Source organism: Falco biarmicus, chromosome Z (genome assembly GCF_023638135.1).
Source record: "Falco biarmicus isolate bFalBia1 chromosome Z, bFalBia1.pri, whole genome shotgun sequence".
In the NCBI taxonomy this organism is placed as follows: domain Eukaryota; kingdom Metazoa; phylum Chordata; class Aves; order Falconiformes; family Falconidae; genus Falco; species Falco biarmicus.
This window is the reverse complement of record NC_079311.1, coordinates 12,949,489-12,964,236: the sequence shown is the minus strand read 5'-3', so window position 1 is coordinate 12,964,236 and position 14,748 is coordinate 12,949,489. Positions and strand designations below refer to the sequence as shown.

The 14,748-nt window shown below is 50.2% G+C and overlaps 1 protein-coding gene and 1 long non-coding RNA gene across 2 annotated transcripts; one reads left to right on the top strand and one right to left on the bottom strand.

Moving 5' to 3' along the window:
* Positions 1-8,382: 8,382 nt before the first annotated feature.
* On the bottom strand, positions 8,383-13,301 carry TOPORS (TOP1 binding arginine/serine rich protein, E3 ubiquitin ligase). The gene is made up of 2 exons (XM_056325388.1): positions 13,044-13,301; positions 8,383-11,937 (listed from the first exon to the last, which is right to left on the bottom strand). The coding sequence occupies exons 1-2, from the start codon at positions 13,206-13,208 to the stop codon at positions 8,932-8,934; spliced, it is 3,171 nt and encodes a 1,056-aa protein (XP_056181363.1). The 5' UTR covers positions 13,209-13,301; the 3' UTR covers positions 8,383-8,931.
* Positions 13,302-13,327: 26 nt separating this feature from the next.
* On the top strand, positions 13,328-13,916 carry LOC130142914 (uncharacterized). The gene is made up of 2 exons (XR_008819571.1): positions 13,328-13,452; positions 13,637-13,916. It is a non-coding gene; the product is annotated as an uncharacterized LOC130142914 (long non-coding RNA).
* Positions 13,917-14,748: the final 832 nt, after the last annotated feature.

The window sequence follows — 14,748 nt, the reverse complement described above, 5'->3', positions numbered from 1 at the left end:
AGATGCAGCCCTGGAGTTGAGCAGAATTTACTCTCAGGGGAGAAGCGAAGAAACAACATCTGGGCTACCTGGAAGGAGCTGTCAGCATTAACAGCGCACCTCCTGCGCAGCAAAGGGCTTTGTGTTCATGCCCCAGCTCCCTCCAGATGATCCCATCTACCCTAGGCTGCAGTGGACACCGGAGGGGAAAGGTGAATGCAGCACCAAAGGCAGACCAGAAGGAGACAGCAATGCCATCCAGACCAAAAGAGACACCAAGACTTCTGTAGTTTTTATTCTTTGTTTTCTTTCTCTAGTAAGCAGATTGAGGCAAGTTGGAAAGCCTCCTGGCGTGCCTTGGCCCCTGCTTCACCAGCCCCTGGGACACCTGCCTACTGCCGCCAGCAGGGCTGCCTCTTGCAGGGCTGGGGAGAGGCCTGGGGGTCGGTGGCCCTCCTCTTTGCGGGGTGCTGGGGCTCCCCCAGTGAGCAGTCCCTGCCCTGGCCAGGAGCGGAGAGGAGCTGCAGCTGCAGCCCTGGGCAGAGACCAGCCACCACCGCTGTCTGCCCTGGCTCCTCCTGGGTCTGCTGCCGCTCTGCAGGGCGAGGAGCAGATGGGAGGTGGCCAGAACCCCTGCAGAGGATGGCCTCCAACATGCGCATGGCTTCCTCCTCCCCATTGGAGCCTGCAGGGCTGGCCCAGCTGGAGTCGGGGGTCCCCTCCCAGGAGTGATGGGGCTGGGGCTGGCTGCAGGGCTGTTGTCCATCTCCCCAGCAGCACAGGGGTCCTGCTGGTCCAGGTGCCTGTGGATGTCCCTGCCACACAAGCGCACAGCAGCAGTGATGAGCTGGTGGATGAATGTCCTCGTGTGTTCTTGCAGGCTGCTGCATCTACACCTCCTCATCCTGCCCGTACAGGCATGGGTGGGCCTGACGTACGGAATTAGACTCTATAACTCAAAAGTTATAAAGTAGGTATGTTTATTGCGTGCAGATGCACGGGGGATCACTCCACCACAAGCGTGCATGCCCAAAGTGACGAACCATCTCATATCTATACAATAAAACAAATGAATGTTCAACTAATGCCCATACATATTCGTTACCTAAACCCCGCCTACTCTTGCTTCGTATGTTAATTAGCTTATCAGTCCTTTGCCTGGAATGTGGTGGTCTTGCAGGTTTGCAGCTAATTCATGTCCTTGTCGGCCATCTAGCTTTCTTTAGCGAGGAGATCTCTAGATAACATTAGAATGTTTCTCATCATTTTTATAAATAGCCCCTTTGTTAGAGGAAGAAGAGTAGGTATTTCCTTAAAACTATACGGTTATGTGACCAATCACCATACCTACACTCCTTGAGCAGACATATACAATCACAATCGATGTTTATTGTCCCTATTTTGCACTATTTCTCCATATCAGGCCACAGTAATGCCCTTCACCACAGCCAGCTCCCACCATTGGCCTTCAGTGAGGACCCTGAGCTGCCATCGCAGCCACAGCTGAAGAGGCCTGATGTTATTTGGGTGGCTTTTGAGAAAGTCCCTCCAGACTTCAGGAGGGAAGCTGCCCATCTGAGGTCTAGGCACTGGCTCCACATCTCCTTGCTTATCCTGGAGGTCTTCAGCCAGAGGCTCTATGGCACCTAGGATGTCAAATGTCAAATAATCATCAGACCACACCGAGAACAAGATGACTTTCATCCCTGACCTGCACAGGGGACAGTTTACTTTATGCCATGCCCAGCACAGAGCACAGGCCTATGTAAAATTCGTGGAGACAGGGTGACATGTAGGTGATATCCTCTTGATTGTCATGGCAGATGGGGCAGCTCTACTTGCTGTCAGTAGCCATACTCTGTGTGCTGCAGCAAGCTGGGGAGTGCTGAGGACAGAGGACTTGCTCCCTCTTGCTGGCACCACAGCAGTGGGTACTGCACACTGCAGAATAGAGGCCATGGTCATTCACTGTCCCTGGGGAAGGGAGGAAGAAATGCCAAGGCCCCTGGAGAAGGACATTGTCCCAGCTCCCTGAGCCTCATCACCCACCCCATGGACACCCTGAGGGGACGTTTGCCCACACAGCTCTCCTGTGCTGCTGCAAATGAGCTCCATGGTGCCCAGCTGCCTGATCCAGGCAGTGTCTGGGCAACACAGGTGATGGCTCTGGGATGGGCACCAAGAGCTGCCAGTAGCAGCTGCTGAAGGACCACCCAGCACCAGGAGATGCCTCACTTCACCCTTCAGACCTCATAGGCATGCTCGGCAGGAGGCCAGGCCCAGGCTCTGCCAGCACCTCAAGATAAGCAGCTAGGGATGTGAAGTGACATATTGCTCAGTGACATCAGAGCCCACTGCTCAGTGACATCACCATCCACTACAGAGTAACATCTGCCACCCCAGAGCTCCCCCAGGCAGTAGTCTGGCTGGCTTTCAGGGAAGAACTGTTCTCACTGTAAAAAATTTCTTCCTTGTGTCAAGATAAATCCTCTCCCACTGCAACTGGTACCCACTGCCCTTTGTCTTCTCCATATGGCTCCTTGTGAAGAGAGAAAATGAATAGTATAGTATAGAATAGTATAGAACAGAGCAGAACAGAATATTATGTTCAAGTTGGAAGGGACCTACAATGATCATCCAGTCCAACTGTGATATGGAGAAATAGTGCAAAATAGGGACAATAAACATCGATTGTGATTGTATATGTCTGCTCAAGGAGTGTAGGTATGGTGATTGGTCACATAACTGTATAGTTTTAAGGAAATACCTACTCTTCTTCCTCTAACAAAGGGGCTATTTATAAAAATGATGAGAAACATTCTAATGTTATCTAGAGATCTCCTCGCTAAAGAAAGCTAGATGGCCGACAAGGACATGAATTAGCTGCAAACCTGCAAGACCACCACATTCCAGGCAAAGGACTGATAAGCTAATTAACATACGAAGCAAGAGTAGGTGGGGTTTAGGTAACGAATATGTATGGGCATCAATTGAACGTTCATTTGTTTTATTGTATAGATATGAGATGGTTCGTCACTTTGGGCATGCACGCTTGTGGTGGAGTGATCCCCCGTGCATCTGCACGCAATAAACATACCTACTTTATAACTTTTGAGTTATAGAGTTTAATTCCGTACGTCAACTGCTTGACCCCACTAGGGCTGACCAAAAGTCAAAGCATGTTATTCAGGGCATTGTCCAAATGCCTCTTAAACGCTGACAGGCACAGAGAATCAACTGCCTCTCTAGGAAGTCTGTTCCAGTGTTTGACTACCTTCTTGGTAAAGAAATGCTTCCTACTGCCAAGTCTGAACTTACCCTGCACATGTTTGAACCACTCTCATACATTCTATCACCAGATACCAGGGAAAAGAGAGCAGCACCTCCCTCTCCACATTACCTCCTCAGGAAGCTGTAAAGAGCCATGAGATCACCCCTCAGCCTCCTTTTCTCCAAACCAAACAAACCTAAAGTCCTTATCTGCTTGTCACAGGGCATTCCTTCCAGCCCTTTCAACCAGCTTTGTTGACTTCCTCTGGACACATTCAAATACCTTCACATCCTTCTTAAATTGTGGGGCCCAGAACTATACACAGTCCTCAAGGTGTGGCCCCACCCACGCTGAATACAGCGGGATAATGACCTCTTTTGATGGGCTGGTTATGCCATGTTTGATGCACCCCAGGGTGCGGTTTGCCCTCTTGGCTGCCAGGGCACCCTGCTGACACCTGCTGAGCCAGCATGCTTGTGGGTACACTGTTCAGCTCAGCAGGAACTGTTATGCCATTTCAGAGGGGACCTTTCTTTTAAAGGGATGAGGAGGAGCTCGGGTTTGAAGAGCAAAGCCAAAATTCTAGGGAGGAAGCAGTAACAAAAAAAAGTGTAACTGGTTTCCCCTGATATCTGTTCTCAGGCCTTCAAGTGATCTAGTCCAACAGAGCCAAGACAGGCTCTGAAGAAGGTGAAGCTGCTTCTGTGCAAATGGAAGATCCCCTGAGCTCCACTTTGGCTGGCTTGGCACCTCACATACAGGCAGGGAAAGGGAAAAAGCAGAGAGCAATGCATTTGGGGACATCAGTAGATATGAACCTGCTGCCCCAGAGCATCCCAGAATCGGCCCTCTGTGTCAAGCTGTGGGATAACATCAACTAACAGTGCTGAAGTTTCTTTGTCTTTCTGAATCTTCTGTCTCCAGCACAAAATCAGATCTGAATTTAGACCAACAGCACCAGCACACAGCCCTAGTACAGAGGCTGCAGGGTGTGAACTCTTTCCTGCTATCTCTGGGTCTGCTAAGAGGACACTAAGGAGGGGACCACAGCAGAGGGACCAGGTAGAGACCTGTCAGACAGCCAGTCAGTCACCTTGTTCAGGATGGACACAGGGTTCAGGATGTCCAGGTTATTCTCCTCGGCAGTGGTGGAAAGGCTGGCGTATCACAAAGTGCTGCTTTACGGGCATATGATGACACTCTCTGTTGTTGCTTTTGGTCCAGCCTTGTACCTGCACAGAAGTCCCTGTCAGCTTTACATCCCAAGGACAGGCAGCTGTCCCTGTCTCTCAGCCTGAAGCACAAAGGCTATAGAATTGTACCAGAGGGGCTTCTTGGGGCATTTAATTTCAGTCACATCCTGGGAGTGGGGCATTTCACAGCCCACCAATTAACAAGGACTAAAAAGTGATCTCATGGGTGACTGGGAAGGAGGAAGCACACTGCTGCTCTGCCCCTCAGCTTCTCATCCTGGTCAGACCTGGAAGCCAGCCTTGAAGGAGTGGCTGGAAGGCTCAGCCCTCAGCAACCCCTCCTGCCCTGCCTGGGGGATCACTGGTGCTGCCTGCTCCCAAAATCTTTTGGGCTGCTGAAGCTTCTCAAAGTCTTCTGGAGCAGAACTGGGCACCTCTGTGCCTCTAGCTCCAGGGAGCAGCTGCCCCTGGTTTACTGGGGCAGCAGAATTTGATAATGATGGGGCACAGTGCCCCATTTTCTCAAAGAAACATGTCTCTTTCCTTGAAAAGTCACCCTCCTCTTCCTCCACTTGCCTGTCACTGGGATAAAGTTGCTCAGAGAGCCAGAACTAATTCTTGTCTTCCCTAGGGATAGGTAGGAGGGTGGGCTGCAGCTCTGACACTCATTGCTCCTACTTGTAGCTACACAGCTGCAACCCCCAGAAGCACTTGCCTTTGGTTGACCTGGTGATGACTTTGAATGTTAATGTGTTGATGGCTTTACTGAGGCACTCACAAACGCTTCAGTGATGGGGCTCTTGTCCCATTCACACATTTCGCATCCCATTTAAATTCAGGAGTGGAGCACACTCTCCGGGATTAGCAGGAGGGTACACACACATCCACAATCCAGAGGGGAAAGCAGTGCAGACAGGCAACAGCAAACTGTCCAGCTCTTTCCCAGGCCCCAGGGGACCTGACTTCGATGGTCTCCTGGCTGTGTCCTGGTGGTGGGATTGCTGTCCAAAGAATGCTTTCCCTACAGCTGCTGTTCTATGGGCAGGCTCTCACAAGCAGGCATGAGGTCCTGAAAAAAATCATGTTTGCTTCAGTCTTTCACTAGTCTGTCCTGATCCTTGGATCTAGGACATCTTCCTGCAGCTGTCACCCAGAGGGATACCTAGTCTCATACAAACAACCTGAACTTCTGTCTTACTAAGAACAATTGATGGAGGCAGAAAAGCAGCATGTGCAGAGCACAAGGGAAACCAGAGGAAACACTCGCACACCCTTGGGTGCAATCCCACTCACACCCACCCTGGTGTGCCGGTCTTCAGCTGGCAGGACAGAGGCTCGGGAGGGATGAGGTTCCCAAAGCAGGAGTGGTTATCCAAGCAGACACCTTTTGCTCTGCTGGGCCACCAGCCTGCTTTCCTGCTGGAAGCTGCTGGGCACTCAGGCCAGTTCTCCTCTTTACTCAAATAGCCAAGGTGAAAATGAAGTATGTAGGAGGCAAAAAGATGCAGAGTGGTGAAATAACTTTTTTTTTAAGATCATTCACCTGGCAAGTGTAGTTGCAATAACAATAGCCTGTTCCATGGCCACCTACCTGAACATGCCAAGCTTCCTGCCTGGGATGTGTAAATCCCTCTTCCAGGGCTGGGGAGGCAGGGTGGTGGCCACTCCCCACCCTAGGCCAGGCCTTGCTCCCTCCTCCTCCATCATGCTTGGGAAGCTATAAAGCTCACCTCAGTCCCTCCAGCAGCACACCGGCTGTCTAGGAGGACAGCACCTCCTCCATAACACTGGCAAGGTCCCTGATGGTGGAAGCTCAGGTCTGGGTACCAGAAGTTTCCCCTCCCTCGGGTGTCGTGCCTCCAGTTCTGTGATCAGTGGTCAGTAACACTGGACAGACAGACCTTGGCAATACAGAGCTCTGTATACACCAGTAACGGTCTCCTCTCCTACCAGCCCCAAAGACTGATCTTCCACACCAGCCTGACCCTCTGTGAGAACACTCATTCTCATACGAATCCTTCCATCTCTCTGCCATTGCAGCAACTGACTCAACAAGCTCTCGAAAAATATCCCATGCTCCAGGGAGAACAGCACCCTTGGAAGTGAGGAAAACCTTAGAAGGTGTGTATGTCACCTCATTAATCCAGAACAGTTATGAAATCACCACCAACTGCAGGTAACAAAGGAGACTGCAACACATGTTCAGTAGCTTGCTGAACTGACTTGATTTGGGATTTAGATAGTGAGTCTCCAGTGCTGTCAGATGTGCTCATCACTATCTCTGCACAATCAACTAACAGCTGACACATGGGATCAACATCTGTTAAACCAGAGCGTACTGGGTTTACAAGGTTTTGGTAGCAGGGAGTGCTGCCGGGTGGCCTCTGAACCCCATGCCAGACAGAGACAGTTCCAGCTGGATCCAAACCAGACCCACTGTGGCACACAGCTGAGCCCATCAGCCGTGCTGGTGCTGCCTTTGTGAAAACATATTTAAGAAAAGGAGCTGGGAGTGAGAAAAACAAGAGAGAAACAGCCCTGCAGGTCAGAGAAGATGGAGAGGAGAAGGCATTCCAGATAGCAGAGCAGATTCCCCTGCAGCCCCTGGAGAAGACCATGGTGAAGCAGGCTGTCTCCCTGCGGCCCATGGAGGACCACAGTGGGAGCAGATATCCACACCGCAGCCTGTTGAAGACCCCACACCAGAGCAGATGGAGCTACAGACCATGGGGTCCCCATACAGGAGCAGGCTCCTGGCAGGAGCTGCAGCCTTCGTTTAGGAGCCCACACAGGAGCAGGTTTTCTGGCAGGACCTGTGACCCTGTGGGGGGATCACACTGAAGCAGTCTGTTCCTGAAGGACTGCACCCTGTAGAAAGGACCCATGCTAGAACAGAGGCACAGTGTAAGAAGAAAGGAGCAGCAGAGACATGAGTATTACAGAGTGACAACAACTCCCATTCCCTATGCCCCTGCACTGCTGGAGAGGAGAAGTAGAAGAATTAGGAATGGAGGAGTGAAGCTAAGCTTGAGAAGAAGGGAGGGGAAGGTGATTTTAGTTTTGTCTTTGTTTCTCATCATCATACTCAATTTTTAATTGACAATAAATTAACTTCATTGTCCTTGAGTCCATTTGGCCTGTGATGGTAATCATTAAGTGACGTCCCTGTCCTTACCTCAATCCACAAGCTTTCCCATCTTATTTTCTCCCCAATCCTGTGAAGGAGTGGAAGTGACAGAGCACCTTGGTGGGTATCTGGTAGGCAACCAGCCAAGGCCAAAACCAGCAGACAGAGGCAGTAATACAGGAGAGACCAAAGACAACTTCCTGGTTCTGCCCTGAGAGCTACTGCTGTGCACGCAGCGAAGGCCCAGATCTGGAGAACAAGACCTTGCCTCAGCCCTGTGCCTTGCACATACATGCAGCAGGACATCTAGTATGAGCTGAGCTGAGTAAATGTTGTCTAAAGCAAGGAAGTCAGGAGGAGCTGTTCTACTGACAAAGCTACAGAGAAAACAAATGTCTTCAAGTATTTAGTGGTACACCATACAGAAGAGGAAAACAGGCCCCTCAAGAGCTGCACAGCAATAGGATGCAAGGTAGAAGACACAGACTGCAACAACAGAAAGACATTCGGAAAAAAAATGTTTCCCCCGGGAAAACACAAACATTAGAAGAGGTAGCACAGAGAAGCCATCCAGCTTTGGGAAAACTCAAAACTGAACAGGTCAGTTCAGTGATCACAGTAACCTGAGCAAAGTTGTTCCTGCTTTCAGTGAAGGCTGGGACCTGATTACCTCCAGATGTCCTTTTCAACCGGGAGTACTCCTGACAGCACAAACAACAATGGTCTGTACTGGTAAGACACCCAAAACTGAAAGATAAATTTTCTGTTTGAAAAGTACACAGTCCACAAGGTACAGTGTCCACACTTACAAATTCATTTAGAAAACAGTCTTATTGCTTTATTCAGATTTTGACATAGCACACTTTCACATTACTGGAAGTCCTTTTGAAGATCTTTATAGAAACCGCTGGTTTTCACCAGAGATCAGCTTAAACCAAATAGATTAAAATAACAACAGAATTCAGCCTAAATAATTTCTTATGAACTAAACACTTTTTCCTAAGATAAGCAATCCCCATAAAATGCACTTTCTAGCTTTTGGTTTGGGCTCCTTTTTTGTTGTTTGTTTTAAACAAAACTTTGAAATACTCTGTGGATATATTTTACCTACTACAAGAATACAGGATGGCTTTATGAAATTAAAACTTGCAAATATTCTTCTTAGAAACTTTAAGACTTATCTAATGTACTATCCATATTCTATCTTCTTTGACTTAAAAGTGCATACAGATTTGTAAGTTTTACACATTTCCCAGACATATTCTACAATACAGGAACGACATCAGGTATTTTTGTTCTCAAGGTTAAAAAAGAAATTAAAACAACTTCACAATTTTAAGAAGTGTTCCATGGAAAGTGTGCTACATTTTTTCTTTTGGAAAATCAAACCAAGAGGATCTGTTGACAAGTCTCTTTGGCAGTCTTAGTATCAATGGTTGTCTCTCTGGACGCTCTAGGAAGGAAGTCCTAGGGGAAGGCAGCTGACCAGAAGGTGCTGCTGGTGCTTCTTGAAAGTAGCTGGTTACAGTTTCCCTGTGAGGAGTGTTACTGCTGGTATCCACTATCGTAAGATTCTGATCAGCTACTGTGTCTCGAAGTTCAACATCAGCATTTTTAATGTCACCATCTAAACCTCCCCTTCTGGTAGGAATACTGCATTTTTTGGCTGCTCCTCCAGTTCCCTCACCAACTCTGTAAATATCTTCACATCCTGTCCTTCCCAGAAAAGAAGATGGAGACTCGTTTTCCCTCTCATTTATCTGAGTTGTGCCGGTCCAGGTAACACTGCTGTCACATTCAGTACTTTCTGGCTCCTTGCTACTATCACTATCAATTGTAATCACTACTGGAGAAGAATGTGCCGTGTTACTCATGTGATGTTTTCGGTGTTTCTTCTTATGCTTTTTCTTTTTCTTTTTAAGATGTCTTGTGTGTGTTGCTTTTCCTTCATAGACTATCTCCACACTTGGACTCCTCATCTTTTTTTTCTTTTTCTTATGCTTTGTCTCGCTGCTTCCTCGATTGTCTGAAAGGCTATCTTCATTTTTGTAACAGTCACTGAATTTTGAGAAAGTTTTCTTAGGGTCATTTTCTCTTTCTAGACTTGTGCTCTCCACGAATGCATTCTCCAGGTGGCGAGTTTTGTACTTCCTTTTTCCACCAGGCTTTTCACTTTTCATTCTGTCAGTTCCTCCAGAAGGAGTCCTTGACCTGTTGCTTGATCGACTCCTTGACCTGCATCTTTCATAACAGTAGTAGTGTCTCTCATGGAGTCCCCTCTGGGTATGTGGATCTCTCTTTTCAATAAATGATCGTATCCTGTATTCTGGACTAGAAGATTGCCTTGAGTAGAGGTTATTAGACTGAGTCCTCCTCCTGCTGGAGGACTCATAGCCATCTCCAAGTGTCTTTCGACTACAGAAAGCATAACTCCACTGGTATCTACTTTTATAATTGTGTCTTACATAATAACGATCACTGTCTCTGCTTCTTGATCTCCTTTTGCTGTGGCCTTTGCTACGTGATCGTGATCTGCTTGCTTCTCTGGAAGGCGTGCTCTCACGACTTAGGGAGTCTCTCTGGCTTTTTAGAGAGATTCTGGTGTCATGAGCCCTTGACCTCCTGCTGCTTCTTTTGCTCCTGTGTTTGCTACTATCTCTGCTTCTTGATCGTTTCCTTTTAGATTGGCTTTTGCTACGACGCTCCCTCCTAGACTGATGGTCATGACTACCTCGATTGTTCCGTGAACACGATTGTGGGCTCCTGGACTTCCTCTTTCTGGACCATCTGTGATTCCAAGGGGAGCATACTGTGTCACTCCCTGGAGAGGGGCTCCAGCTTAAGTTCTGTGGAGACAGATCTTTTACCTTGTATTTGTTCTTGTCAACATCTTTTGACTCTGTCTTCTCAACTGCAGGAGATAAACAGCTTCTGCCACTACCGATACCCTCCTTATATGTGGGGGAACATGGTGAGAAACTCCTGCTTGGTTCACTATCACTCCAGCTGCCACACTGGATTGGCTGCTGTTTCTTCACATCTTCCCTCTTCTCTTCCCTGATAGATTCCTCAGAGTCCGAGGACAGCTCGACCACTTCTGGTGTCCTCTCAGCTAATGGCTTAACATACCGAACAATAACACAATTGTCTGAGGAAGAGTCACTATTATTTGAGTCAGCATTAGCTTGTAACTGAGTTTGCAGTTTGGTTCCTCGATTCTTTGTAGCAGAGTCCCCATCAGAACTTTCTGACATCTCCAGAGGAGAAGCCATGGTTGCACGAACCTCTTCTGAAATGGAATAGGAAGGCCCCGGAGTTTCATCATCCCAGGGGGCCTGACCAAGACCAGTCACAGCAGACAAATTATTATCTGGCCCTTGAGAATATGCCATATCTGGAGATATTGTAATAATTGATGAGTCTGAGTGGCTTCCTTCATCATATGATGGTGCAGGACAGTCATAATTGGCATGTTGATCGTATGCTTCTAAGTTAAAAGGACAACGGGCAAAACTGATGAATTCATGTAAGAAGTGTTCAGTCCGATTCAGCAAAAATGGCTTTAAGTCGTCAGCAAAGGCCTGACTTTCCAGATCATACCTAGTCACATTACTCATGATAATGTGCTGTACAATATTAACCAAAGATCCATGGGCACCAAAAAGGACTGTAAGTTCTCGCTTCAACCAAGGAACCAGCCTGTGAAGGCAAGCAGGGTTGCGGCGGAAAAACTCTGCTGAAATGTCTCGATAGCGGCCACCATCCTGAATACTACGAATACGCACACCAGTACGGTACAGAGCTCTGCGGAAGTTGATCATGTCCTCCTCCTCAATCTGCCGCATAGATCTGCCCTCTGCACTAGCCTGCCTCCTTGAGGCCAGCCTCCTTATCATCTGCTGAATCTCTCCATCTCTCTGCCGCACTGGTTCACTTGACAATCCTTCAAACAATATCCCATTATCTGGAGGGGACAGTGTCCTTCGGAAAGCAGAACCGCCAGTGCGGCGGTCCCCTGTCATGGTGGTACGGTAACGAAACCTCTGGCCATCAGGGCTGGCAAAAGAGTTATTTTCTGAAGGGCTGAGTATGTACTCTTTAAAGTCATCTTCAGCACGAATTGTATGGAAAATGGAAAAAAAGGGTTGCTTGCAGAGGGGGCACTCTGCTTTGTTTTTTGACCACTCCTGGACACAGCGGAAACAGAACCTATGCAAGCAGCGATCTAAATATGCAACATTGTCAAATGTATCCAAGCAGATGGGGCATTTAGAGTCAGGAGACGCATCTGTTGGCAGCTTGCTGGTGCTGGCTTTTGGTGAAAAGCCGCTCTCTTCTGAAAAATCCTTATCTGCTGAAGTCATGTTCTACAGAAGAAAGAGACAAAAGACTATTCTAGTCTCAGACAAGACACTGAAACCCAGAACAGTCACCTTTCTGGTTGCAAAACCCAGCATCAGCACTGACAGAACACCAAACAAAGAGGCAGCACGACCTAACTACCTTGCTTGGCTTCTCTTCACACTGAGATCTAGTTCTTCAGTGTTGCAAGTTTTAAACAGAGCTTGAATCACACTGGCGCATACGAAGGTAACAACAGGCAGGACTCTCTCTTCATCCCCACTCATAAATAACTGCTTTGATGTGGTCAGTAGTTTATAATTAACATGGTACCCTCCAAAACATACTTCCAAAAGAGACCAGTTTTCACATATGAAAAATAAGAGAACTGTTAATTCTGTCCTTTAGGAACCAAAGTAAAAACAAGTAACTGCACTTGAACTAAACTACCAGTTTCCAAGTTCTGCTGGACCTGTCCCGTTCCTGCACCCGCTGCCCCTGTTTTGCTGCGCACTCATGCTGGACCACACTTGGCTTGCTGGACTAGAGAACCCCCAGGGATGTCTTCCAGCCTAAATTATTGTTTGGTTTTATGACTGAAGCAGGAGCCACCAGGTGTCATTCCTACATTCATCCTCAGGTACACGCTGCCTTTGTGTCTAGTCAGGCTGTCAGGCGTGGTTAGTAATAAATCCATCTATCTTAAAGTTATTTTAGGTACCACCGTTACCGTTAGACATTATAATTCGGTGTAAACAAGTTACCGTGCTACTTCAGAACTCATCACCCCACCTCCCAGCAGGCCCAGACGCAGGTCGTAGCCACCTGCGGGACACCGGGCACGAAGCCTGTCAGGCTGGCAAGCGGACACGCACGGACGCGGGGCACAAGCGCGGGGACGCGGCCGGCCGCGGCGGCCATCACAAGCCCAAACGCGGGACGCCACAAGGGCACGCACGCACCCACGGCGGGGACGGGCCACACGCCGCCCCGGTGCGGCACCACCTGCCCCACGCTGCGGGACGCCTCCCCGCCCCGCTCCCCCGCGCCGCGCCCCGGGCCGCCGGACCGGCAGCCGCCAGCTCGCCCCCGGGAGGGCCCTGCGCTGCCCCGGCCCCACGGCCGCACTCACCGCTACCGGGCCCTCGATCCCCGCACGGGCTGGGGCCGCGTCCGCCCTCAGCCTGCGCCGCGTCCGGCAACGCCCGGAGCCCGCGGGCTCCCGCCGCTCCTCCCCGGGCGGGCGGCGGCGGCGGCGGCGGGCGCCCTCCACCAGGCGCCGTAACGGTTCTGCCATCCGCGGCGGCGGAAGCGGCGTTGCCAGGGGAACGGTTGCCCCCCGCCACCAGCAGCGGGGCAGCGCCAGGCCGCCGCGCTGCCTGCCGGGAGCGGAACGCGGGCGCTGCTTTATGGCGTCACTTCCGCTCGCTGTGGCGACATCTTACCGGCGGGCGGCGGCGCTGCGGAGCGGCGGCCGAGGAGGGGGCGAGGCTGGCATGGCTCCACCGGAGCGGCGGGACCCGCGTCCGCTCTGCCGCCTGGTGCGTGCCGGGGCCGGGAGCGCGGCCAGGGGGGCTGGCGGAGGGCGGGTTTGCTCCCTGGGGGAAGGGGGGAGCTGGGCTGGGTGTACCTCCGGGTGAGGGCAGCGGGCACCAGGACCTGGGGGATAACGGGCTGCAGACCTGCTGCCGCCGCCGCCAATGCGCAATGCACTTTGTTCCGCAGGTGCTGGCTGCTGTGGTGCTCCTTTCCTGGGGCTTCCTCGTCTACGGGGCACGGGTGGCTGCCCAGCGGCAGCTGGAGAGCGAGCTCCTGGCCCGGGGGCTGCCCTAGGCTATGGCGGAGCCCGTGAGTCACCACCAGGAAGGAGCTTGGCATTGGCTCCGAGGGTACGGAGGAATCCATCAGAAGGCTGGAGTAGCCCTGTGGTCAGTTTGGCGAACAAATGATAAGTAGCTTTTAGGAAAGCAAATAAAGCATAAACAGTTACTAGGAAAAAAAGCTCTCCTTACTGATCTGTACTAGCGCATATTTGCAAGAGACACATACCCATATGCGCAAAAAAAAAAAAAAAAAAGACATGTGGCCAGCTCTGCAGACTGTCACAGACAAGGTGCTGCGTTCTGTAGCACATCTATGTAGTACCACCACAATTTGCATAAAACGTGAGTGCAGCCAGCCATGTCCCTTTTCTCCTCTACAGCCAATAAGGATTGAAGTTCAGTAGTGAAAGCACACTTGGGTTCACAGATCCCCTGAGTACCAGCACAGCCCTTCTGTCCAGCTGATAACCCTGCCCCATATCCTGAGCCCTCTTAGTCCTACACAACAGCTGGTCCAGCTTTCTGCTCACAAGCAAAACACACATGTTCACTGACACATTTAGCCAACAGGCACTCCACACCCACAGATCTCACCAAATACCAGCACAGGCCTGTGCCTGATACCCTGCCTGGACCCAGGGACTCCTACTTGGCAGCTAGACCACCTTGAAGTTTGTTAACACCCTTACTCCCAGCACTTCCCCTTGGTGGCTGGGGGAGATGCAACTGCTTTGGATCCCCAGCAGGCAGCACCAGGCATGTGGGCTGTGACCTGCAGTCCTTAGCATGCTGGTGCCAAGACTCACTCGCCTTACTCATCCTGGTTTCCCCAGTAGCTGCACCTGGGGTATACATACCGGTCCTGTCCCAGCAGCTGGAGCTGAGACCCTCACTGTCACCTGCACCCTTTGCTGGCATTAAGACCCTTACACACTCCTATCACTGGCACGAAGGTAAGAAGGATCTGTATCCCTAATAGTCCTTCCTACTCAGTTGACTTGGTAAGTGCAGTGT